The 27965-nt window shown below is 42.6% G+C and overlaps 1 protein-coding gene across 7 annotated transcripts in view; it reads left to right on the top strand.

Moving 5' to 3' along the window:
* SEMA5A (semaphorin 5A) overlaps nt 1-27965 on the top strand; it is a 479761-nt gene that overhangs the window by 333028 nt on the left and 118768 nt on the right. For all 7 annotated transcript variants that reach the window (XM_033852756.2, XM_073802003.1, XM_019951068.3 and 4 more), the window contains 3 exons: nt 899-1184; nt 6074-6209; nt 14510-14714. In XM_033852756.2, coding sequence (XP_033708647.1) covers nt 899-1184; nt 6074-6209; nt 14510-14714 — 627 coding nt within the window. The remainder of the gene's footprint in view (nt 1-898; nt 1185-6073; nt 6210-14509; nt 14715-27965) is intronic.

Here is a 27965-nt window from a genome sequence, read left to right as displayed (position 1 = left end):
CTTGTTGCGGAACACAGGCTCCAGACGCGCAGGCTCAGTAATTGTGGCTCACGGGCCCAGTTGCTCCGCGGCACGTGGGATCTTCCCAGACCAGGGCTCGAACCTGTGTCCCCTGCATTGGCAGGCAGATTCTCAACCACTGTGCCACCAGGGAAGCCCTATTTTTCCTTTTTTTAATCTTTTATTTATTTATTTATTTATTTTCTTTTAAACATAGCAGTGTGTACATGTCAATCCCAAACTCCAAATCTATCCCTCCCCCACTGGTAACCACAAGTTCATTCTCCAAGTCTGTGAGTCTGTTTTGTTTTGTAAATCAGTTCCTCTCCCACTGTTTCTGAAGATTATGTAAGAGTCTACAAGTGAAGTACTATCTGTGGCTTTAGAGTGTATTGCAAATTTTTGCTGCCCATTTTTGGTGGTATTAATGTTATGTACCTAAGTGCTGCCTGAACTCAGGATGCTTATGTGTGATGTTTGGAATCACGCTGGCAATTTCCTGTCACTTAGAGCTCATGTACTGAGTCCTACCCAGTGGCATAGACCACTAAGTTGCTCTTAGGGCTTCCTGTTTCTTCTATAAGAACCGTGGGTTTCCGCAGAAAATCAGGTCTCCTTGGAAGAAATACAGAGCAGGCAAGACACAAAGGAGTAGCACATGGACGCTGAGACTTTTCTTCTTTCCGTTTTTTGGTTTTACCTTTTTTACTTTATATTGGAGCATAGTTGATTAACAATGTGTTCGTTTCAGGTGTACAGCAAAGTGATTCAGTTCTCCATATACATGTATCTATTCTTTTTCAAATTCTTTTCCCATTTAGGTTGTTACATAATATCCAGCAGAGTTTGCTGTGCTGTCCAGTAGGTTGAGACTTTTCTTCTTTCCTGTTGTTTCTAGAACCAAACTTCGTGTCATCTTATGACATCGGGAATTTCACCTACTTCTTTTTCCGCGAAAATGCCGTGGAGCATGACTGTGGGAAGACCGTGTTCTCCCGAGCTGCCCGCCTTTGCAAGAACGACATCGGGGGCCGGTTCCTGCTGGAGGACACATGGACCACGTTCATGAAGGCCCGTCTCAACTGCTCCCGCCCTGGCGAGCTCCCTTTCTACTACAATGAGCTGCAGGGCACCTTCTTCCTGCCTGAGCTGGATCTGATCTATGGCATCTTTACCACCAACGTGTACGTAACTGGAAATCATTCCTTCCCTGCTTTTCTACTCCTTCTGAATGAGTCTACTGTTCTCTGACCTTTGAGGTTTACAAGTTGCTTTAAAAGTAATCTTTCTTCTTTTACTGGGCTAACGGCCAAAAGAAATTTTGCGTATGCATTAAATGTTACAAAAAGTGATGTGATTTCTGAGACTGGTATTAGGAAAATAAAGCTAATCAGAAAGTTTTGATCGATCCTTATGTCATGGTAGCATCAAATTATCCTCTGTAAGTTTTTCCTTCCTGATTTACCAACGTGCTCTGGGCACTTTTGGAAATGCTGGAATGTATTAGATGTCTTTCTTTTTTCCTATACACAAGTCATGTTGCTGCATAATGAAAGCAGTGCTGTCTGGAGAGTTTGATCTTTGAGATAATGTAACTCTTACCTGGACCCCTGCTCAGGTAGGAAATGCACCTCCTCATTTTCCCATAGCTGCATTGTAAACTAATGTTCTAGATGATGGCTAACTTAGGCATTTCTAAAATGATGATTCTACTTTTTAAATACTTTTGTAAAAAATTACAGTATTTGATTTCTTGTGGGGAGGTACTTCTGTTTGGACCAGGCAAAGCATATGAAGTTGCCTGTCTTTCATTCACTCTTTGTCTGGTGGAGTGTAGATTAACCCCACACTTAATGTCTCTTCTTAGCTGATGTGTTAAGACTCCACAAGACCACACCCCACCCCCAGGAATCACAGAGGCTCTGAGCTCCACTTTTCTCCGCATTGGCTGTGGGCGTGATGATTCTGCAGTGTGGGTCCTGCTTTGCGTCACCTTTGAAATCTCTTACCTGGTGACCTAATGGTTTGGACAAAAGCCAAATATCTGTATGCAAAGTAAAGAATATGAATCAGGTTGGGTTAAAAGTGCCGATCCACGGGGTGGGATGACCAACCATCTGGGTTTGTCCTGGACTGCACAGCTTTTAGCACCGAGGACTGCCCTGCATCCTGGGAAACCTCTCGGTCCTGGGCGAACCAGGACAGTCGGCCACTCTGTGATGTTTCCTCAGCTTCCCCAGTCTTGCTAACTTACTTTGTCATCTCTTCTGCAATCAGAAGCTTGCCCATGAATTGCATTTCTGAAGAATCACTTTATCTGCATCTTACTTCCTTGTTCCTCTCCCCTCCCGTTCATCCTACAGCTGAGCTGAAGTGTTAACGTTCACTTGATAATGACGTTTACTCGTGAAGGGTCTTCTTTGTGACATGAAGTTAGGAAAATTAGACTAAGATGGACGGCTCCCTCCCCGTCCCCAACCCCGCTTCGCCCATCTTTCCTGTAAATCTGGTTTTCAACCCCAGAGGTTATTTTCTCTCCTTGATAAGTTTCTTTTGAAAAACATAAGTGTATAGCTTCTGAGGTTGATTTGCCTTCTGAAACCTTGTGTAAGAAGTAGTATAGGCTGCACGAGATGGATGTGCGCTTGCTCTGTTGACATCCGTTTTACACACAATGGGAGCTTGGCTTACCGAGCTGTTCATTCCCCTGGCTCCAGGCAAAAACAAGCAATTTAAAGAGTTATAAAATTACTGTGTCTGGGCCATTCCAAGAGGGTGGATAGTCAATTTGGATACTTGCAAAAATATGTTTCAGACTATTCCAGATTAGTTGTTCAGTGTTGCAAATGCCCATCACGTTGGAAATCATCCTATATGGGGCGTCTATACTAACAGAAATAGAATTGCTAGACCTCCCTTTCTCTCTTGAATACTTATTGTCACTAGGTCTTGGGAACAACTTTCTCATCTTTTCATCTCTAAGCCCATAATATGTTCTTCCTGGGCTCCCTCTCCTGTCTCTGCCTGGCTCTTACCCTCTCAGGAGGTGACTGCATTCTTGGTAAGACTTGCTCCATATTGAAAGAAAATGACAGTTCGAGGTACCGGATATGTCCTGTCTCTGAATTGATAACTAAAAATGCCCTGGCTAAGCTTTCTCGGGCTTTTGCTCATAGGGTTGGTTTGTCCCTGTATATTCATCAAGGTCCCTAGCACTGGGGAATGGGGATAAAGTTCACTCTTCCAGCCCATTCTGTCCCTAGGGCTGTGGGGTTTTCTCAACCCCTAGGGCATGAGTTGGGCTGCAGGAAGTGGTACACTCCTGCCACAGAATCTCTGAAGGTTTTGCTTGTTTTTTTCCTGGAAAGCTAAAAATGCTGGCTCTCAGATAATGTAGTAGTAGGAGTGGGGGAGGGCAAAACTTTTGATTTCTCTTCCCTCCTTAGGAGATGAAGAGCTAGGAGGAACTTCTCTACTTTTCTACCAGCGGCTTCCAGCAGATTAAGGAAGGAAACTCTAAGTTCCCATATTGTTGGGCTCACCAAGGGCCGGGGAGCTACCTCCACTTTTACCTGCCTGGGCTGTAAACAAGTAAAGAAATAAAACAGAGCATTAGATGAAGGCCACGTTATCACCATGACTACTGATAGAGGCCAGCTTGCGATATGTGACTGAAGGTCTGTTAGCCAAATGGGCTCATGGCTACCGACCCCAGCTTTAAGCAGACGCAGCCCCAAGGTCACAGTAGTCTAGACCTGGGCTGGCCTCCCCTGCGTGCAGGGACAGGCAAGGTGAGTAATGCACAGTTCTAGCAGGAGGCCCATCCCAGGAAGAGCAGGGGAAGAGCTCCTGGGGAGTCACCCAAGTCCTCACCCCTGACCCTTCTCAGATCACCGCAAGTTAAAGGGCAGAGGGAGAACAGGAAAGTGCGTGTGTGTGTGTTGGTTGTGCACATGGCATACATGTGCTGTACCGATGGGCCTCAGCTCACTGAGGGGCAAAAAGAAGTGTCCACCAACACCTGTCAGGGATGCTCAGGCTGGCAGCCACTGGGACATCCAGAGTGACACCAGAGACCCCGCCCAGCCCCCTTCAGGGTGAGTGAACGCAGCGAACTGAGAAATGGGATGCCAGCAGGGAGACGATAAGTTTCTTCCCTTCCCGGGAAGAAGCATAGCAATGGGGTCAAAGGCATGAACCCCCGGGCCCCATGTAAATCCTGCTTTACTTCCCCTCAGCCTGTGACTTGGGTTCAGTAACCTCCCTGTGCTTTGGTTCCTACATCTGTAAAATCAGGCTGGTCTCAGGGTCTAGAGGTTCCCTGTGGTAAATAAGATGCTCCCTTTCAGGCACTCAGCAGAGGGCTCAGGGAGGTATTATTAACACTCCGCCCTCGACTGTCACTGTGCCAGGGCCAAGGCGTGCTCACCTGGTCCCCAGGTAGAACCTCTCCTGTGGGTCTGGCTGGCCGTTATTGCTCCAGCAGAGCTGTCTTTGACTTCTCGCTGAAGTCCAGTCACATGTCCAAAGGCTCATTCTTCCTTACACAATTTGACTTCTCATCTTCTTAAAAAAGAGTAAAATTAGCAATATGAATAAGTTCATATTTATCGTTTATCAGTTTATTTGCCAGCAGTGAGGGGTACGCATCTTCCCACCAGACTTTCTTCTCTGTGCTGGAGCTTCCAGAGGGAACACGCACCCCTGCTCTCAAGGCTCTAACCTTCCAGGGGGGTGTTTTTTATTACCATCCACACAGAGCTGTCACAAAGAATTCAAAAATTTCCTTTTTTGGTACCAACCCACCTGGGGTTTCAGTCCAACTCCCCCATTTAGTGGCTGGGTGATTTGGGGCAGGTGTCTTGACCTCACTGGGTCCCAATTTCCTAACAATGAATTTCCCCTACCTTATGAAGCTTAAATGAGTTGGAGTTTGTAAAGCCTTTAGAAGGTGTCTACCACCTATTCAGTGTTTTTCAGATGAACCAAGTTTAAGGTAGATATTTCCATTTTGGAGTTTCATGACTTTTTCTTTGATTCAGGGGGGAAAAAATGGATAAGTAGACATGTTATTGGCTAAAAGCATTAACACGAAATTCTAAAACCATAGCTGAGCTCACAATGCAGATTTATTTAACAAAAAAAAAAATATTGCTGTTTCCACTTAGTAAAGGGCACGGGACTCTGAGAGCCTCTCATTTATAGCCTTCAATTCTGTACAGCTTGAATTCTAAATTAAGGCTTCAAGATGTCCTGTGTCAGTGCTGTGTCAAATGTTTCTCTCTGACCCTTTGAATTTAAAATTCTTTTTAAATTAAAAAAATATATATAGAGAGATACATTATATATACATATATATATATGAAGGGTCTCTGACAGGCACTTTTTGCAAAATGCTTTTAGTTGGTATTTTTTTTAAAGGATAACATATAACCACAACTATCTGGGGCTTTTTTTTTTTTTTTTTTTTTTTTTTTTTTGGAGTACGTGGGCCTCCCACCGCTGCGGCCTCTCCCGTTGCGGAGCACAGGCTCCGGACGCGCAGGCCCAGCGGCCATGGCTCACGGACCCAGCCGCTCCACGGCATGTGGGATCTTCCCGGACCGGGGCACGAACCCACGTCCCCTGCATCGGCAGGCGGACTCTCAACCACTGTGCCACCAGGGAAGCCCTATCTGGGGCTCCTTTAAAAAGCAGCAGCAGCAGCTTGCCCCACTGCCAGCTAAAGTAAGCAGGTGAACATGTGGGGAGAGCCCTGCCAGGCTGATGGGGACAAAAGCGTTCGTCACTCCCCTTGTGGCTGGGTGAATTCATCTCATCTGGCAGAATTATGAGTGTCATAACTGCTAAATACCCGTGTTCCTAGAGTGAAGTGTTTGTTCCCCTATAAGGAAACCCCAGGGGGACACCATCCACTGCTTCAGCTTCATCCTTGGGGTGTTTAGGAGACTAATGGTGAGTCTTCCCCTAGAAGGTGCTTCCTTGGCACCCAGGGCCCGTGGGAGGGCCCTGGGACAGGGATCACAGTGGGGCTCTCTGACCTGCCTTCTCCTTTCTCTTCCTCGGCTCCCAGGAACAGCATCGCTGCCTCTGCCGTGTGCGTCTTCAACCTCAGCGCCATCTCGCAGGCCTTTAACGGGCCCTTCAAGTACCAGGAGAGCTCTCGGTCCGCCTGGCTACCGTATCCCAACCCTAACCCCAACTTCCAGGTAATTCTGGGGACAAAGGGGCACTCTTCCCATCATCCCCCCACATAGCATGCAGAGTCCTTGTGTAGACAGACTGGCTGGGGCGATTTAACCCCCCAGCGCGTGCACAGTACGGCTGTGAGCCACTGCCACCCAGCCCCTGGGGACAGCCCCACACTCGGCTTGTCTCATGTAAATAGACCGAGGCCTTTTGTCTACTGAGGCGCCTGACCGAAAAAGGGCCTTTTGTCATCTGTGACGCCTGAGCCTGGACTGAAAAAGGCCAGCACAATGCAGCAGGTTGGGAATCCAAGCTTCAATTAGTACTAATGATGGTGGACTCTGTGTCCCCAGAAGCTCTGACTCCTAATGAATGACGCTGTAATGAATGGGGTCCAGGACACAGAGCAGTGGAGATGCACAAACAGAATTTGAGCTCTAATTGGGAATGTGGTGAGATTTCCCGCTGGGGTGAATGGGATGTCATGGGGCAGCTGTGAGGGAATAAAGAGCAGGTGGAGGCCATTCATGTACAAATCACAATATTGCCACATGTTCAAGCTGTAAGGGGCTCTGTACATCATCTCCTCCCATATACCCATGTTCAGAAGAAGCTGAAACCCAAAGAGATGAAGCCATCTACTCATGTTTGGTCAGTCAGCAAGTGTATTAGTCAGCTCGGGCTGCCGTAACAAAATACCACAGATGGGAGATTTATTTTCTTGCAATTCTGGAGGCTAGAAGTCCATGATCAAGGTTCTGACCAATTCACTTTCTGACGAGAGCTCCCTTCCTAGCTTGTAGACGGCCACCTTCTCACTTCTCATTTGACCTCAGTCACTTCCTTAGAGACTCCAACCCCAAATACAGACACCCTGAGGGTTAGGGTTTCAACATATGAATTTTGGGGAGACATTCATGCATAACAGCAGGCTTCCCTTGAGGGCCTTTCTTCTGAGAAGAACTTTCATAGCATTGTCATCATCATCATCATGGGTGTAATTTTTAGAACCACCAAGTTCCAGACACTGGGCTCAGTGCTTCCCATGTATCTCATCGCATTCTGGCAACTGTGCTATGATTGGTAACAGCTTCTCCCACAGACAGAGAAGGGCATTTGTTGAACCTCAGAGCACATAATTAGGCCGAGGACACTGGCTGATTAGTGGCCGAGCTGGGCTCCCAACCCCAGTCCTCAGATACAAAGCCTCAACCTCCTCCGACTAGAGAAACTATAGTTTTCATAACTAATCAGTACTAGAACTGGGTCCTGTATCCAGGCCTCCAAATTCTGATGGGTTTGTTATCCCAACACATGGAACCTCTTTGGCTTTTGAGAAAACTGCTAGTAGGGAAAAGTTCAGTTACTTTACGCTTTACTTGGACTTTGGCAGGGACCATTCAATTCTAATTGTTTTGAGGGTTTTTTTTTCCTAAAGATCACAGGGCTGGCAATTGGGATGGGTTTACATGCCCACTTTACCACTTACTGCTTTACTTGGGAAAATTATTTAGCATCTCCCATCCTAATTTTCATCAATAAAATGAAGAAGGAGGACTATTGTAGGATTATTTATTTTTAGGTGCTTTGTCTTATTTTCTCTTCTCAGCAGCTCTATGAAGTGGGCATCATTAGCCCCACTTATAAGTCAGGAAACTGAGTGATCAGATTTATGTTTGCTATCCAAGCCTCGCTGCTAACCAAGTTCAGTACTAGACAAAGAAATTCGGGCAAGCTGACGGTTTAGTGGGAACCAAACATGAAGTAGTCACTTTTCCTGATATATACAGTTTATGTAATTATTAACTGAACACTGACTCTCTTTGCCCCATTGTTGGGTCTCTGCATCTTAACCCCACCTGTGTCCCCTGGATCTTGGGGTAATGTAACTGTTTAAAAAGGCCCTTTGTAAAAACCATGAAGGTGAAATGTATCATTCCCTTTAAGAAAGTCAATTGTAAAATCCTGAAGTTTAAAAAAAAAAAATTAACAAAGATGCTCACCATACTTATAGGGTTCTTTTAATGTCTTGACGTTTCAATTGCAAATGTCTTCATGGTGAACAGTGACTTAACAAACTTTGTGATGCCTAACCGACTCCAGGCAGTGGATAACTTTTAGCCCCTTTGTCTGGATATATTTGTAGCAAAGAGCAAATCCCCTCATTTCCTGAGTCCATGGGCATCTGGTTTTATAATTCCAGGGCTTACTCACGTTTATGAGATGGGAGTTGGGCCATGCAGTGTGATGAATGAAACCTGCAGAATGTGGCGTGCCTTTCAGGCAGGAAACTTGCTTACCTGAGTGTGTCTTCTTTGGGTAGAATTTAAGATTTGCACGGACTTAAAAGCTTTTGCACAGCAAAGGAAAACATAAACAAGATGAAAAGACAACCCTCAGAATGGGAGAAAGTATTTGAAAATGAAGCAACTGACAAAGGATTAATCTCCAAAATTTACAAGCAGCTCATGCATCTCAATATCAAAAAAACAAACAACCCAATCCAAAAATGGACAGAAGACCTAAATAGACATTTCTCCAAAGAAGATATACAGATTGCCAAGAAACACATGAAAGGATGCTCAACATCACTAATCATTAGAGAAAGGCAAATCAAAACTACAATGAGGTATCACCTCACGTCAGTCGGAATGGCCACTATCAAAAAATCTAGAAACAATAAATGCTGGAAAGAGTGTGGTGAAAAGGGAATTCTCCTGCACTGTTGGTTGGAATGTAAATTGATACAACCACTATGGAAAACAGTATGGAGTTTCCTTAAGAAGCTAAAACTAGAACTACCATATGACCCAGCAATCCCATTACTGGGCATATACCCTGAGAAAACCATAATTCAAAAAGAGTCATGCACCACAATGTTCATTGCAGCACTATTTACAATGGCCGGATCATGGAAGCAACCTAAATGCCCATCGATAGACGAATGGATAAGGAAGATGTGGCACATATATACAATGGAATATTACTCAGCCATAAAAAGAAACAAAATTGAGTTATTTGTAGTGAGGTGGATGGACCTAGAGTGTGTTATACAGAGTGAAGTACGTCAGAAAGAGAAAAATAAATACTGTATGCTAACACATATATATGGAATCTTAAAAAAAAAATGGTTCTGAAGAACCTAGGTGCAGGACAGGAATAAAGACACAGATGTAGAGAATGGACTTGAGGACACAGGGAGGGGGAAGGGTAAGCTGGGACGAAGTGAGAGATATAGATTATGGTGATCCTTTGTATAATTCCTGGTGCAAGTAGGTACCAAATGTTTTCTTTCGGTTTACCATACTTGATAACCGTGCTAACTTAAGGCAACCTTACTGACTTCCATGAGACCATCTAGGCAGGCATAGGGTAGGAATATGTTTTGAATTAAGGATCCCTCCACTAGTTGTGTATAATGGACCTTATGTTTGCAATAACCAACAGTTAGAAGTGGTTAGATTTTTTATTATTGTTTGCCTACTGACATTTGGAATTTTATGCACTACTTATGTACTAGAAGTAGCTAATTAATTAGGAGAGCAGAAACATGATTCAGGTTCAGGAGGAAGAATGGGTTAGGAGAAACAATGCATAATTTTTCAAGATTTGATACAGAAATCTCCATTGAAAACAATAACAAAACAAAGCAAAGTACTATTTTTATCAGTTGCAATCTAGAAACCATGGTAGGTGGTGCTGTGAAAGGCTGCCCTGTCAGAGGCCTCAGTCCTCGAAGTCACCCAGGCTCTGAGCCCTCACTAGGAAAAGCATCAGTCACTTCCAGAAAACATTATTCAGATCCAGTGGCACACCTGCAGTGGGACAGACTCTGGTGGTTTTGATTAGCACCAATCAAAAGTGATGGAGCCAAAATGGAAAACAGACCCTCAAAAGTGGTCAGGCAGGTGAGGAGGCCTCTGCTGGAGGACCAGATGGAGGAACTTGGTCAAGCCATCAGCACCCTTTGGTACAGGATACATGTTTGCAGCAAGACGGGAGGAAGGGTACCATCTAAATCAGGCCCTCTCAGCATGAGGCTAGGTGATCGTGGACTTGCCCACCAAGGGTTGGCAAGCTAGGATGAGGATGGCTCTGTCATCCTTGAAAAAAATAAACAAGAGTGCAAGTATTATTGTATTAAGAATTAGTACAAGTATTGATCTTATTACTTTCAGAGGTGTTAGCAAGACAACCGTTATGGGTGGTAAGCCACAGGAGGACAATGGCTGTGTTCTTACTATTTTTATTGTTTTCCTCTTGCACAGAGTACCCGGGGTGTCGCACAGACACTGCGGGAGCCCGACCTATAAGGCTCAGTGAGAACATTTGCAGCCCATTAGAGAGCTAAGTGGGTTCCTTATGATCCAATAAATATATGCTATAAATTTAAATAGCTTTCAAAATGTTTGAAAAAGAATCCTTGGGTGAGATATTCATTATAGACTGGCAAAAGAAACGAGGACACTGTGGAGTACAGAGTATAGTTTAAAACCAGTTCTTGGCTAAAGATTTTGTCGGTCGGTTCCAACTTGTGGGTTTTTTTCCCACGCCACCAAGCAATTCTCCAACACCAACTTGGTGTCCAACAAGTCAACTCAATTCCGACACTGTTCACCCAGAGATAGCATCAGATATGACAGGTGGAGGGCTCAGTCCTGCAAGACTCTCCCCTTGAGCCCCACTTCAGATGCCATTCTGAAGTCCGGGTAGTCACCCATGCTTCTGACCTGTGGGCTACAGGTGGGACATTCCAAGGTCCGTTAGGTTCATTAATTGGCTAGAGAGGCTCACAGAACTCAAACATTTTACTTATTAGATCACTGGTTTATTACAAAGGACACAACTCAGGAAGGGCCAGATGGAAGAGATTCCCAGGGCAAGTAGGGCAAGGTATGGGGAAAGGGCATGGAGCTCTTTCTGAGGTGGGTACGCTCCCTGAACCTCCTCTTGTTCACCAACCCGGAAGCTCTGAGAGCTCCATCCTTTGGGGTTTTTATGGAGGCTTCCTTATAGGCGTGATTGATGAAATCATTTGGTCATTGGTGATGGATTCAACCTTCCTGGAGGTCAGGGTGGTGGGACTGAAGGTTCCAACCCTCTAATCACATGGTTGGGTCCGCTGAGGACTAGCCCCCATCATTAGGTGAGGTCCAAAAGTCACCTTATTAACATAACAAAAGACACCTGTATTGCTCTCATCACTTAGGAAATTTCAAGGGTTTTAGGAGCTCTGTGACAGAACAGGGACAAAGGCCAAATATATATTTCTTATTATAAATCACAATATCATAGTGACAATGCAGGTTGCTGATTTAAGTAAGATAAAGCATCGTGAAAACGACAAGGAACTGTCGGGGTTCCTGCTCTGAAGCCCCAGCCCACCCAGGCCTCTGCGTCACTTAGGTCCCCAGATTCTTCAAGAGCAGCCAGAGGTCCTCAGTTTTATATTATGTCTCCTGATCTTTCTGATGCCAATTTTTTACACTGTGCATAGAAAACAAAACCTGCATGCGAAACTTCACCCAGCAGTCAGATTGCTCGTTGCTACCCGTGACTTAAGTATTGCTGCTGATTTCAGGAATAGAAGACCGCCACACACTGTCACTCTCAGAACTAGAACTCACCTGGATAGACTTCAGAGCATTTTGTAACACATTGGTCAACAGGCACTGTCTCCATCCTCCAAGTGTTACTGTTAAATACGTCAATTATGGAAAATCTCCTGGCACGCCCCCCCCCACCCCAATACAACTGCTATGTATTCACCCACTGATTCCTTCCTCCCTTTATTTATTCATTCATTCCCTCGGGCCCCTGCAGCTCAATGGCCCATAGAATTGCTGCCCTGCTACTAGACGGACGCATTGACCATTTACCATTGTTTGAATGGCTTCTCTGTGCCAGGCACACGGCCTTGTTCCTTGGCACTTACAGGCACTTTCAGTTAACTTACAAATGCTCTCCACTGATAGTCTCAGTTGGCCTCACAGCAGCCCTGTGAAGTGAGCAGAGGAAGTGTTTTTCTAGCCACCTTATAGGTAAAGAGGCAGAGGCTGAGAGGCAGGGCCTCACCTGAGACCACAGAGCTGTACCCTTCACCTTCACCTGACCATCCCACCACCTGGTACCTGGGGCCCCCTGCAAGGGTGTGACATTCAACTAAGCATTGGACCAGTCTTGGAATCCATTTTGCTCCAAGATACTTTAATTCTAAATCAGCCTATCATTTTATGGCGTGTAGGATATTGTATCAAGTGCTACAAAAATACCGTCTATTCTTAAAAAGCCGTGTCCATCTTATACTTTTGCACCTCTAACCTATTATAAAACCAAGTATTAGAAATGACATGTTATAAAGGTAGTTTCAGATGGTATGAACAGGGAAATTCATTTCCATCAAACGTACTTCTATGGAGTTCTGCTGAGGATCAGCCTTTCTAGGAACCACAATTTAAAGTTTATGAAAGAAATGAGAAAGCTTGGTGATAATTTTCTGATTCTATGTTCTGCCCCAGGAAAGCTTTGCTTGCTTTCCTACCCCTCTTTTAACCTCATCCTTGCCCGGGACCATCCTACATAACACCTGCCAGCCTTTTCGCAGCACAGCTCTGAGTTTAATTCTCAGCAATTTCCAGGCCTAATTTTTTTTTTCCCTGTGTATCACAGATTCCTCTTTGTGGTATTTCTTCTACCTGAGAATCTTCTTCCTTCCTTCCTATTTCCTTCTGATTTCTTCCTTTACACTCCTCTCTGCCCATCTCCCTTCCTTCCTCACTTCCTTTATCTTACTCCCCTCTCTTCTTGAAAATTCATCACTGTTGGGGAGAAAGCAAGTTTCCTCTGCCCTTCTAGATTCTTCTGACCAGTCTAAGAATTAAATTGACATGACACAGATTAACAGGAGAAAATCCAACAAAAGTTTAATAACATGTATACGTGAGAGGGACCCAGGAAAACTGAGTAACTCACCCAAGTGGCCGAAACCCTCATCTTAAATACCATCTTTAGCTAAAGATGAAAGAGCATGTTGAGGGTAGTGGTTTGAGACTTCAAAGGGGAGGAAAGCAATTGACCTGGAGATCGAAAAGCAAATCCTTGGTAAATAAGTGTTTGCTGGGCCTACAGAGACAATGGGACCCCGAGGGGGCTCTGATCTCTAGGCCCTGCTGAGTTTCTCCCACCACACTTAGCCCATATTCTTTGCTGATATCTCTGGAGATATCTCTATTCCAGGAACAGGCCCTCCATCTAAATGTTTTAGGCATTTAGGGGGAAGGTCAAAGTTTCTTCCTGAGTCTATTGGGTCTTCGTTGTTTTCAGCTCGAAATAATCCACACGCCAGAAAGACATTTTGGGGTGGGAAGTTTTGCTCCCCTGCCCCATGTTTTTTCTCGGATGCTTGACTCTATGTGAATTTTTTGCTTCTTCTAGCTCAGAATATGGGCACAAAGGAATAAGGCCAGCACAGTGTTTTGTAGCCCATGTAAAAGACAGTAGAACAATATCACATAGTTTACAGATTAAAATGACCTAATTCTATCTCGGTGGAATCCATGTCTTGCTTATAAACCCGCCGTTCCAAGGAAAACCAGCAAATCTACGTGATGCATTTGATTGCTGTGTTTTCCATCTGGGAACCTGATTTGTGTGACAGATTGAGTAGTGTGCACTTAGCCGGACAGCTCCCAAGGGACTCCACATGCGATGCGGAGATTTTCTGTATATGCTGTTAGAATTGAAGTTAGCAACGACTTCTACTCCATTTTCTTCAAGCTTCTGATCATTCATTTATTTTTCTTTAACTTTTTATTTTATATTGGAGTGTAGTTGGCTAACAATGTTGTGATAGTTTCAGGTGTACAGCAAAGTGATTCAGTTAAACATATACACGTATCTATTCTTTTTCAAATTCTTTTCCCATTTAGGTTGTTGTACAACATTGAGCAGAGTTCCCTGTGCTATCCAGTAGGTCCTTGTTAGTTATCCATTTTAAGTATAACAGTGTATACATGTCAGTCACAAACTCCCTGACTATCCCTCCCCCCACCCATCCCCCCCAGGTAGCCATAAGTTGGTTCTCTAAGTCTGTGAGTCTGTTTTGTAGATAAGTTCATTTGTTCTCATCGTTCATTTATGATGGGAGTGGAGAGACTCCCCAAATATAACAAGTTCAAACCTAAAATGGGAGGAACACCAAGGATGGGGACTTCGGCAGAAATGGAGAAGGGAGCACACCTGGCCCGCTCAGGTGTTCAGATTCCCAGTTGCCCTCCAGCTGGGGTGGCTGGTTCCAGTAACCGCATGTCTTCTTCTGCAGTGCGGCACCATGGACCAGGGTCTGTACGTGAACCTGACGGAAAGGAACCTGCAGGATGCTCAGAAGTTCATCCTGATGCATGAGGTGGTACAACCAGTGACTGCAGTGCCCTCCTTCATGGAGGACAACAGCCGCTTTTCCCACGTGGCCGTCGACCTGGTGCAGGGCAGGGACGCGCTCATCCACATCATTTATTTGGCCACAGGTAGGAGCTCGCCCTCGTCTGAGGAGCTTTCTGTCATCTCCTGATTTTGTGTTTTAAATTCTAAACATGAGATCTCAGTGTCAAGCTTTGGGCCTGTCTTCTTTCCTCCAAGCAGCAAAGCCCAGGATGCTTCCTTATCTTCGTCATCCTCCGAAAATAATCTCATCATCTTTTTTCACTGTGTTAGTTATAATTTTTATTGGAAAACCAATGCCTGATTTCTTTCTTTCGATTTCATTGAAGTATAGTTGATTTACAATGTTGTGTTAATTTCTGCTGTGCAGCAAAGGGATTCAGTTATATATGTGTGTGTGTATCCTTCTTTGTGTTCTATTACATTATGGTTTATCACAGGATATTGAATATAGTTCCTGGTGCTATACAGTAAGACCTTGTCGTTTATCCATAATATGTATACTATTTTGCATCTGCTAATCCCAAACTCCTAATCCTTCCCTCCTTCAGCCCACCCTCCCCCTTGGCAACCACAAGTCTGTTCTCTCTGTCTGTGAGCTGGTTTCTGTTTCATAGATAAGTTCATTTGTGTCGTGTTTTAGATTCCACATATAAGTAATATATGGTATTTGTCTTTCTCTTTCTGACTTACTCTGCTTAGTATCATAATCTCTAGGTCCATCCATGTTGCTGCAAGTGGCATTATTGCACTCTTTTTTATGGTTGGGTAATATTCCATTGTATATATGTATAATCATATCTTTATCCATTCATCTGTTGATGGACAGGACGTTTCCAGGTCTTGGCTATTGTAAATACTGATTTCTTAACTAGTATTTCTCAACTACTCATAAAATACATCTTTTCTTGGAAAGACCATTTTAATTCAGATAATTTAAGACAGTGAAATTTGTTAGAGGACATTGTCTGGTGAAATATTATCCTGAGATTGTCATATGATTTCCAATTGGTTTACAAACAGTGCTCACAGCAATATATTCCTGTTGTAGGATTGTAGGTAGAAGCATTCTGAAGAATATGTTTGGGGGCATAAATAAGAAAATATTTTACAGAAAACACAGGCAACAATGCTTATCAAATTATCAGTGACAACTAGACCTCTTCGGTTTCCACAGTAACTCACCTGTTGAAGGCAGGTTCCATCTCTGTTCATTACGTGAAGAGTGCTGGGTGCCCTAGGCTGGCCTCATGGCTGGGTGTTAGTTTTATAAACTTGCCCAGCTCTTTCTTGCTTCAGGTCTTCCTGTATAGAAAATCCCGCTTTGTGAAGTCCACCCCATCCCTACATCCTCTGTCCAGTGTTTTGTATAGTTGGCACTTTTTCATAGAACACAGTTTCCACTGTTGTTGTTAATAATATCTTATATCCATCAGTTGGTTAATTTTATTTACAAAGTTGCTAAGATTTACTGAGCTTTTACTATTTTGCGGTTCATCTGAGTGCTGATGAAGTGAGATGGTGAGCAGACCAGCAGCATCTTTCTCTATATTCCTGCGGGGACAGCACATAACGAACCAACCACTAAGGAAATCGTGAGAAGTGATGCCAAGCTTATGCAGTGGGTGTGACTAAAGTGATGTGGTAGGAGAGCCAGGAAGGCTCCTGTGCTTGGCCGATGAGGTTAAGCTGAGAGCTGACCAAGGAGGAAGAGCTGGGTTTGCACAAGGAGGGACACAGCCAAAGAGCCAGATGCAGCAGTGGTCAGCTGTGGCCGGTGCTGCTGTGTGGTCAGCTCAGCTAAGGACAGAGATGTGACCATTGCATCACCAAAGGAGGCCACTTGTGCCTCTAAAGGTCAGTCTGAGGGAGGAGTGGGGGACAGGGAGGGAGCATGGAGGAGGTTAGGGGGAAACAGCTACCATGAGCAAGGCTTCCGGAAGCTATTCAGTGAAGGCCTGTAGAAGATTGATGTGTTAGCCCGAGGGGATGGGACCTCAAGTCTGTTTTAAGAGCAGATAAGGAATTACCATCACAGTGTCTATCTTGCTCACCAGAGTCTAATAAGGAACCATGACCCTTTTTCTGCTATTTTCATCTTAATTCCCCCATAGGGTGTGGTAGCTTGAGGAATGAATGAAATGGACATTTCCAAAATTTTCCTATTTTATTTTCTCCTTTATTTTTCTCCCATAAATGTTCTGGTTGATGCCACAGAGAATAGAGTCCTCTTGGAAATCTAGGAGGCTGTTGAGTTCCTCATCAGTACTTGGAGGAGGGATGGTGAAGGGAGATGGGCTGGTCCTGAGCAGGCCTGGGTAGGTCAGCACAGAGCAGCCTATGACCTCAACTTGAGAAACCTGACCTAGTCCACAACCAAGACCATGGGAAGGTCATGTTTGTTTGCATTGTACTTATTGGTTTGTAGATGGCCATCTTCTTGCTGTGTCCTCACTTGGTGGAGAGAGAGATCATCTCTCTCCTGTCCCTTCTTATAAGGGCACTAATCCCATCATGGGGCTCCACCCTCATGACCTAATTACCTCCTAAAGTCCCCACCTCCAAATATCATTGCTTTGAAGATTAGGGCTTCAGTGTGAATTTTGGGCCTCTCACATTCAGTCCATAGCAATGAGCAACTTGTTCTGTCAACTTAAAACATGGCCACTGGGATAAAATATTTGAGGATTTTTATTACAAACAACATGTTTGAACAGAATCTAAATCAAATTCCAACAGAACAACTTAGATAAATTACCAATCTGAGATTAAATTATAGTCAGCATCTGTGACTTTTTAAACAGTACAGCCTTCTAGAAACTTGCTTGCTCAAGTCTGTTTTGAATGATCTCATGATTGGGCTGCTGCTCTTCCCCTCCCTCTCTGGTTCCCATCCCCTCCCACGCTAAAGCTAGGGGATTAGCTCAGCCTGAAGTAGCTATGGTTACCCCAGGCTGTCTGATCCTGGCTCCAGGTTTGCAGTTCTCATTCTGATAATGATAGACTGCAAGCCACTCACCAAATGTGTCCTACAGAGATTCATCTGCAGACCTGATTTGTTGCTTTTGTTTTAATCTGCTGCCTGTTTGTAAATTCAGTCATGGCATAGCAAGATGTACTAACAGCAATCACAGGATGGGATTGTGGAGAACGATGCCACACATAGAACTCTTCTGCAGTTTCCATGACTGACTAGTCAGGTTGTTTGTTAAACTCAAGGGGAAGGGGTTTTGCAGTGGGTGAAGGCCCCTTCCAGCAGGGAAATAACCATGGATACATGGGGTCCCGAAGAGAGCCCTGCTCCCAACCACATGAAGGGACTCAGGGCAGACATGCAGAGTTCTCCTAGCATCTGGATACATAGATGTTATTTAAGTTTGTTTAGGCTGGTTTGATGATTCTAACTTTAGGACCTCTTAAAGTACAAAGTTCATGTCTCAACCAAGTTCTGGATCTTTTCATTTATCTCTTATAGCACTGATGAATACATTTTGAAGGTGATCTCTTCTTTTACAAGTTTTAGTTCAGAATAAAATTTAGCTTTAAAGGATGTTATTTTTAATGATCCAGCAAATAGCTTTCTTCTTTATTTCCAAGGCACTGAAATGTAAAAATGGAATATTAGAAAGAATATCCAAAAACGCCAGTCTGTTTTAACTAAACCAGCTAAGAGCTGAACAACTCCTAACAAGGAGGGATGACAAAGATTACAGAATTTGACCTTTAAAATTCAGAAGGCTGATGTTTATGTGGCCTTTTGTTTATATCTTGCCCAAGTAGTTTACATCAAGTCAAACCTTGGATGCATTTGATGATAAACTGTGTCCACATGCTGTACCTCATTCAGGAATTAATAAGTGCTCAGCCGACAGAGCATGAGGGTAACATTCACAACCAGGGAATGTGAAGATGGAATACTTCCTAACTTGCTGATAAAATCAGTTTGATAGCTTGGGTTTGGGAATCAGGTTTTGTGATAACTTATTTTCTCTCACCTGGACTTTACTTGAATAAGCACAAATAGAACTCCTATCCATGGCCATTTGAAAGCTGGTTAATTTTATTTGTCAGTATTATCTAAAAATTGAAGTGAAAAAACCTCTGTTCATTGTGCAGTTCACTTTGCTTCTTGCCGCTGGAATGGCATTTCCCTGCTGGCCACCAGGGAAGGCTGTTTCACTCAGGGGCCACCCCCCTGAGTGAAACAGCCTTTTCCGGCCCCCTTCTGGGTCTGTTTTCATGCTACTCCCGTCTCTCTCCTCTTGGAAATCCGGCCACGGTTAGGCACATTATCTGGGCCATGACTGTGCTGATACTTTGTAAGTTATTCCTTTGAAGGTCTTCTCAGAGCAGGAGACAAAATGGCAATGGTAACTCCTTTAGGATATTTATGACTGGAGATCTATACATGGCTGTGTCTTATATCCAAACAGCTGCCCAGTGCCTCTCTACAAAGATAAAATTAGCATCATGTTGACCATCCGTGTATTCTGGGAATCTTGACTTGCGGAGCCCTGTCTCGTCTGGCACCTCTCCCTCTGTGATATTCCTTTGCCAGCTCCATGTGTTCTCTCTGCCCCTCACCTATGGCTGTTGCTCTGCCCTTAGCTATGGTTGTTCTAATTCTATGGTATCTCCCTGGAAATACCATTCAGTTTCAGAGTTTCTACTGTCCTCTCTAGGGTGAAATATGTTACTTTATTTTCACTTGATCTCAATTCCAGTGTGCCTACCAATCTGCCCCTTCTCCCATATGCTTTCTTGTTTTTGTTCAGGTACCACGTTCTATAGTTTTGAACCCTCTGCCACCTCTGCTAACCATTTATTTTATTTTTCCGTAACTGTTTATTCCCTTTACTCAAACCCTTCTTATTTCTGGAGCGCTATTTTAGACCAGTGTCTGTTCAACGAGGGCATGGCTAAGACTCACCTCGAGGGCACGAGAAATGTGGGTTCCTGAGCCCAACCGCATGAGATTCTGATTCAGCACAGAGAGTAGGGTGTTTCTAACAGGATCCCAGATCAACTCAATGCTGGGCATTTCTGGTCCGTATTTAAGTACTGCCGTTCTAGAGGAAATAATAGTTTTGTTTTGTTTGTTTCTTTTTTTTTTTTAATTTAGAATCACTTCTCTATAATAAATGTACCTTGTCTCTCTCTGTGCTTGGATTTCTAATTGTTTGTGATGCAGATATAAAATCTGTTATCCAACATGAGCGGAGCAGACATGTTTACAGTTCATCTCTGTAGTTGCTGGTATGATTTGCTAACTAGTTAGCAAAACAGATGTGACTTGATTTGAAAGAAAATGTTTTAGGATGCAGCAAGCTGATACAGAATGACTACAATATATCAGGTTAAAAAAAGTCAGAAATCATATGTAATAGAACCTGGTGGTCTAGGCAGGGACAGGCAAAAGTACTAGGAATGATTTCTCTGAAATAAAGGAAGAATTGAGTCTGTACATTTCAAAACACACCATATCTGAGCAATATTGACTCAGAATAAAAGAACACTGAATGTAGTCAGGTTAAGTCTTTAAATTGCAAAAGTAAAGAAAGAATTATTCAGGTACTCAGGAGAACAAAATACCTACAAATGGAAAACAATGTTAGGTGGCTCCAGAACACCCTCTGACTGCATAAATCTGTGAAATGTGGTCAAAAATATTCTGAAAAAAAAAGAAAATATGAATCAAGAGTATTATATTCAACCAGCAATAAAGAAAACAGGCAGACATGCCGCAGAATGAAAATCTCAAGCAATAGAATAAATACCAGGAGTGTCTTTTACAAGCAAAAACAAGGCTAATTACTGGCTAGATTCAGCCAAACAAATGATGGAGAAGCTTTGAGAAAGAAAGGAAAACAAAATAAAACAAAATAATGGAACACTCAAGACCAGATTTCAAGTAAAGCAATATATGTAAACATTGGAGGAAAATTGAATGTGACTCAAGAGTTTCATTCTAGGCTAATCTTTCCTTCAAAAATAAAGGTACATGGAGAATTTAGGGATATAGCATCTATCAAAACAGAAAACCCTGATTTCTAGTGAAAGAAGAATATCAGAATGGAAATATCAGGAAAGAAGTTGTGGAAAAAGGGTGGGTGGTGAACTGAGGATCCATTTTAATTTCAGATGAAAGAAAAATTAAAGTGTCCTATAGAACGTGAAGGGCTCTGAGAGCTGGTGAAGCATCGTGTGTACAGAGCACTCAGAGAAGGTCCATGAACTGGACATGTCTTAAGCCCCTCCTCAGATTTCCTTGGCCTTCCTTTCTCCTGGACCCTCAGCCTTTTGCTCCATCTCAGCTGTCACCTGGGCTGATAAATGCCTGGGCAGGACCATGAGGTTCTTCCCACTGGGGCTGACCAGCTGATGGCCACGCCCTCGTGCCACTTCTGGACATGGATGAGACATCACACCACTGGCCTGGGATATAGCTTCTCAAGCAGATGCTAAAGGATCTGGGAGATACAACGCGGAAGTGCAGGGGTATTAACTCCCATGAGGCTAATCTCAACCAACAAGAGGCAGGATATGGGAAGGAACCACCTAATAAATTCCTTTCTCTTTTTTCCTTCCAATGGGCTATTCAGGAACTCAATGGGTTCTTCACGTAGCCAAGCAGATATCTCTTTGTGGCTCAGCATACAGGAGTAGCCCATGGTGACCCTTCACGCGGCACTACTCCCCTCTTCCTGCTGTATCTCTTCCCTCACTCACACAGCCCTGGGGTTGTACCCCTAACGATGCATCAGCTTCTAATCCTTGCTTCATACTCTGCTTTCTAGGCAATCACACTAAGGAAGAATTCACCCAACCATGCAGAGTTGTCCGGTTACAAACAAAGGCAGGGATAAATGGTATATGCTCTATAGACCATAGTAAGGCTTTAATACAAATATAATAATAATAATGAGGGAGGTACAGACCTCAGGTATTGCCTTGAACTAAAGTACATAAGACTTAAGGACCCTAGGGAAATCTTTACAGGCACCAGAAATTAAGTAATACATTTACTGTTGCCGTTACGATTATCTCCCTTAATATTTATAAGCAATTTGTAACTACCTAAGTGTCACAAGCAAACATTAATTTGTGAAAATCTGGGACTTCCCTAGTGGTCCAGTGGTTAAGACTCTGCGCTTCCAATGCAAGAGGTGCGGGTTCAGTCCCTGGTCAGGGAAGTAAGTTCCCACATGGCCTTCAGTGCAGCCAAAAGAAGTATAAAAAAAAAAAATTGTGAAAATCCTATAGGGGAAAGGTTTTTTACAATCACTCCAAATTCTGTCCTTTTCACTGGAAATTGGAAATCCAAACCTAATCTGGATTTTCTCTATATGTGCCCATTTATGTAAGGCGTTCCCTAGGTGAAAGGGAGCATTATGTCATTCTAGTGCTTATTTGATAAAACTTAATGAATTTTGAGTTTAATGATAAAGTAATTGTAATGAATAACAACAATGTAGGAAAATTCCAGTTACCTGGTGTTATGGTTAAATTGTGTTCCCACAGAGGATATGTTGCAGTCCTAACCCACCAATAGCACAGAATGTGACCTTATTTGGAAATAGGGTCTTTGCAGATGTAATTAGATAAGATTAAGTCATACTGGAGTAGGGTGGACCCTTAATCCAATATGACTGGTGTTCTTATAAGAAAAGGAGAAAGACACTCACAGGAGAATGACATGTGACAACACAGGCAGAAATTGGATGTGGCTGAAAGCCAGGGACCACCACTGATGGACAGCCACCACCAGAAGCTGGGAAGATACAAAGAAGGATTTTACTCAGTCTCCAGGGAGCATGGCCCTGCCAACACCTTGATTTCAGACTTTTAGCCTCCAGAACAGTGAGATGATAAATTCCTATTGCTTTAAGTCATTTAGAACATGGTATTCTATTATAGCTGCCCCAGGACACTAATCCACCTGGGTATACTTTTGCACTTTGCACCTGATCTTGCAGCCAATTTAAAACGTTAGCCTGGCTTTCTCCTGCTCCCCTGACATTTCTCAATGTCCTAAACCTAACAAACAAAATTAGTATTTTATATTAGGGTCTGATAAATTCTATGAGTGTATTAAGCAGCATTATCTATTCATAAATCCTCCAGGATCTTAAGTCAATATTAGAAAACATGGGATAGATTTTATACTTCACCTAATATTATATAATATATTGAGGATATGACTTTGTATTTATGCATATTTATAAATACAGTAATAATCCATTCATTATTCATAAAAAAAATACACCAAAAAAACCAAAATCAGTATTTTAGTATTACTTTATGTCAGGCCCAATTAAAATGAAAAATCTGTTGATTGAATACAATTTAATATATGCCAAATCACTTAAAATGGTATAACAACAATTAATTGTTTTGTTTTACTAAATATAGGAACCTTAATTTTTACTTTTTAATGTATTTTGGTTTTAAACATGTTTTCTGAGTAATTTTAGTACTTTATGCTTAGTTCCCCAACCACAAAATAATCTGAAGTTATACGCTAATTAGTAAATGTCCCAATTTACTCTAAATTGATGCAATCCACTTCTGCCTTTAGAGAGGACATTTAATTAGTAAATGTCCCAATTTACTCTAAATTGATGAAATACACTTCTGCCTTTAGAGAGGAGACAATTTTGCTGTTTTCTTCTCCGTCTGCTTTCTCTCTCCTGCCTTTCTTTGTTTTAGACCCATGTAAATCTTTCATTCTGTCTTTCATGTTTCACATGATCAGGATTGACTGACAGTTGCCCCAGGTAGTAAAGTGTTGCAGTCTGTGGACGAAAGAAATACAAACTATCTCTCTTCACCTCATCTTTTCATATAAATCCTGCCCGATGTGCATTTTTGATATAACCTCTTTAGATGTCATGGCACGTCCTGCATCATGTTCCCAGGCCTGCTGTCCTCCTGTTTCTACAAAATTCTAGTTAGTATATCATTGTTTCTGTGTGAAATGATGTCATAACGCCAAACAGGTTTTGGCAACATCCACTCGATGTCCCAGCTTTTCTTGTTTTGTGCATTATAGATCTCCACTTCTGCAGAGAAACATTCAGACCACTTACTGTGAGGAATTTCCCTGGGGGTCCAGTTTTTAGGACTCCAAGCTTCCACTGCAAGGGGTCTGGGTTCGACCCCTGGTCGGGCAGGGAACTAAGATCCCACAAGCCATGCCGCGGTAAGGCGAGTCTAATGTAGATCACCATTGATTGGAATGCATAATTTAGAATATGTTTTTGCAGATACTTTTATCCTGGAAATTCAGTTATGAGAAGACTCACTTGTCTGCCAATGTGATGATGAACCTGCAAGTGTTATTATAAAAGAACTTTTCTAGTTGATCTTAAAAACCAACATCTCCATAGGTAATAAATCTCCCAATTAAATGGCTACTTCATCCTCATTCATTTCATCGTCTGGGACAAAACACATTAAATACATTGTACAATTATTACCAACACTTGTTAACTACTTCTCTTCATACGAAACTTGTTAAAAGGGATTTTATCTAAATATATATATATATATATATATATATATATATATATATGTAATCTTAGCAGTTTAACAAAACTTACGTATATTATCTTGCAGCTTCTGTGGGTCAGAAGCCTGGACTTAGCTGGGTTATCTGCTCAGGGTCTCACCAGGCTGCAGTTGAGATGTTAGGTAGGACTGCAGTCTCATCTGAAGGCTGGACTGGTGAAGAATCCACATGCAAGCTCATTCAGGCTGTTGGCAGAGTTCATGTCCTTGTGGCTGTGTAACTGAGGGGCCCAGGATTTTGCTGGCTCTTGGTAGAGGCCACTCTCATGTCCTACAGGCTGCCTGAAGCTCCTTCCCAGCCAGGCTTCTCTGTCAAGGCTGCAAAGAGCCTTTCTTCTCAGGGAAGGTCCTGCCCCTCTTTGAAGACCTTTCGCCTGATCAAGTCGGGCCCACAAAGGGTAATCCCACTGTAGCTCAAAATCAACTCATTTAGGATCTTAATGACACCCGCAGAATCCCTTCACTGTTGCCACATAATGTCACCTAATCACAGGAGTGACATACCATCATCACAGGTTGGGCCACTCAGGAAGAAGGTGTACATATGTGTGTGTGTATATATATATATATATATATATATATATATATATATATATACACACACACACACACACACACACCCATGTAATTGTGGAGCCACTCTAGAAATTTGCTACTACAGGAAGTCTCTTGAAACACCCACCCCATACCTGCTACCCACTCCCACCAAACAAATAAACCAACAAAAGAGCTCCTAAATATAAGTTTGCTTGTGAAAGTTTCAAATTAAATATAAAATGTTTCTCCTTGGGGCAAACATCTACACTTTGAATTACTAGGGCTGTTCATATGTAAAGGGAAAAAAACATCTCTTGCTCTAGTTTGAGCTGCCTAGTTGCATCAATTATTTGTTCTGTGCCTGGTCATCTAGACCCGGCTGAAGTGCTCATGGCAGAATGAAGTCATTTTTCATTGGCTCCGGCGCTCCATGAGCTAATATCTGCACTGGAAAAAAAAAAATCAATAATGTAGAAGTGAAAGGCAGGGGGGAAATGCCATATATTCTATGGCATTTAACAGATAATTCCCTCACAAGCCAAAAACAAAAAAACAAATGAAATATCTTACAACATTAAAAATGTAAGGGCCATCACCATGTCTGCCTTCTCTCTCTCTTCCTTCCTTTCTTTGTACTGTGACCTTGAGGCGTGGGCCTCTCCTGACTATAGAGATAAACACACACCCTGTCAGGAGAATCCTTCTGACATCGCCCTACAGGCGGGGAGGCGACTGCCTATCTCCCCCAGGTAATGCTGCCTCTCTGACACCCAGTTATTCCAGGACTACTGGGGAACTCTCAGGATTCCCACAAGAAGAGCCTGTCGGACGCTTGAGGTTGACATGGACCTCTGTGAACACACAGGATCAAGTTGCAGTTTTGTGATTCCTTTGGGAATGCAAGGAAGAGACTCTTAGGACTCTCCCACCCCTCCACATTGCTGGTGAGCATTAAAGTAATCTGTGAAATTGCCGTCAACTGGCCCACCACTATCGTTCTCTAAGCTGTTAAATCAGAAAACGACATTTCTTAGTACCATAAAGTCTGGAATGATTTGATTCTGTTTATGATGTGTTAACAAATTGAATCTTTGCACTAGGAAAACTCGGCCAGAGTGCTGGCCCCTCTCACTTTTTGAAAGGAACATGGTCTTCAGAGTAAATCATTCTAAAATGATTTCGTCTGACATGCAGGAGGACATGGTAATGGAAGCTTTGCAAAGGTGTCGGGTTGCTTGGGCCAAAGTGGACCCACATCTGATCACGGCAGCAAATTACTTGTAGGATTATTTACACCTTGGCTTTGACCATCTACCTTTTTCATTCGTCTAAGCACTTTCTACCTTCCTTACTGGCTTGTATATATATGACCCTTGCCTAACAATGATGACCAAGCATTACTAAGCAGATTTAGGCCATGGCCTCCAGGTAATTAAATTCTAAAGCAGACAGCAGTGCACACAGAAGGACCAGGAACGAATAAGTGCAGTCTCCACCGAAAGATGAAATATCATTAGCAATGACGTTATATACAGGCTTTCTTCCAGAAGTTGTTACACAGGAGAGTGACTGGAAGAAAAAAACACCCCATCATTTCTGTGCAGAGGAGATGTGGGTAGAGAAACCCCTTAGTGCAAAAAGGAAGAGATTTGACAGACCTAGGAGTAAGAGAGCACTAAGGTACAGGGGGCGAGGTATACCTGCTAATATTATAGTTCCCACCTGGAGCCCATTAAAGGAAGTGGTGAATTAACCCAGGTGGAAGGAATTCATCCTCCCACTAGGATGCCTGCAGCAAACTGGGATTTGTGCAAACAGTTGATGGTGGTGTGATTATTGACAGTGCAGGTTTGCAAACAAACCTGTGTGGGTGTGGGAAGCGGTATTTGTCATTCGCAGAGATGTCAACATCAGAATTTCTTTTCATTTATTTCTTGCAAAAAAATTGGATAATCCCACGGTGCTATTAAAAAGCTGTCCAATTATTTGTTTATAATATTTTCATCCCCCTTTCCTCTTTGAAATATTGAAGTGGCCAAATCGATGTTTCTGAAGTAGGGTATTTTATGGTCTTTAAACAGAATTGTCTTTCCAAAAAGATGCTGCAGAGGTTCTTATCAAGGAACCATACAATTCTCATAGTGTTAAGAATGGAATAATTTTTAAGCCAATGTCCCTAGGGTCAAATGCTCTTCCTACTTGGTCTTATCTGACTTACCTGTTGGATAAGTATTTCCTCAGAGAAGCTGAGGACGTGACTTTTGCTAATGAGACCTTGTATGAAGAATCAAGGCAGCCCAAACCTAACCAACTCCTAAAGTCAAGAATATCAGAAATTATAATTATGTACGAAGTTACTCTTGTAGACCAAAGAAAAGTGAACATGAAGGAAAAAAGTACCTTCCCCCGTTGTGCATTGGCTGATAGTAAATGCTAAATCAATGCTGAATAAATGGGTAGATGTCCATCTGGCCATCCAGCCATCCTTCCAGTCACCAAGCTCCACTGTCATTGTGTTAACTAAGCCCAAATATGAAAGAAAGAAGAGAAAACACTCTGAGCTTTTTAACCATTTAAGAGCATTTAATGCAAATTAACTTTTTGACCAAGTGAATAATTATCATCACTTTTTTAATTTCTGAAGGCTACAAAAGCTTAACTCTGCTTGAAATTTTTAAGGCATTTTGAGATTAAAACAATGTTCAGAGGGCAGTTCTTGTTATCTACTTTTAGTCTAATGTTGCCCTCCAACTGAGTATAATGAAACTGATTAAATATGTAAGTTTTTCTATTTGAGGAATTAAACTTGAGTGGAGAGAAAGGAAAAGAAAATTTGCTCAAGATAGGTGTTTTTTTTTCTTTAACTAGAAAATATGTGTTAAGCATTGTTATCATGTGAGGCTAAAATATTGAGAATTATCTATAATGAGTAAAAGTTGCTTACAATGATCCTGAGCTAAGACCAGTAGAAGTTGGTCTTCACACCCCCAGAACAGATATGAGGTTTTCATGCCCTCAATTTTCATGTATTTGTGTTAATGATACAAATTTCAATAATTGTCTAAATATTCAAAATCTGTTAAAAAACGAAATCCTTACCTGTAGTATTGGAAGTGATCTCAAAGATTATCAGCGTAGGCATTGAATGTAGGCCCTCACTGGTATAATCAATTAATTTTAAAAATCTGATCTTGACCATAGCAAAGGAACACTGGTTCAAAGTGAAAGAT

The sequence above is a fragment of the Tursiops truncatus genome, chromosome 3 (assembly GCF_011762595.2).
Source record: "Tursiops truncatus isolate mTurTru1 chromosome 3, mTurTru1.mat.Y, whole genome shotgun sequence".
NCBI classification, from domain to species: domain Eukaryota; kingdom Metazoa; phylum Chordata; class Mammalia; order Artiodactyla; family Delphinidae; genus Tursiops; species Tursiops truncatus.
This window is presented reverse-complemented; position numbering and strand designations above follow the sequence as displayed.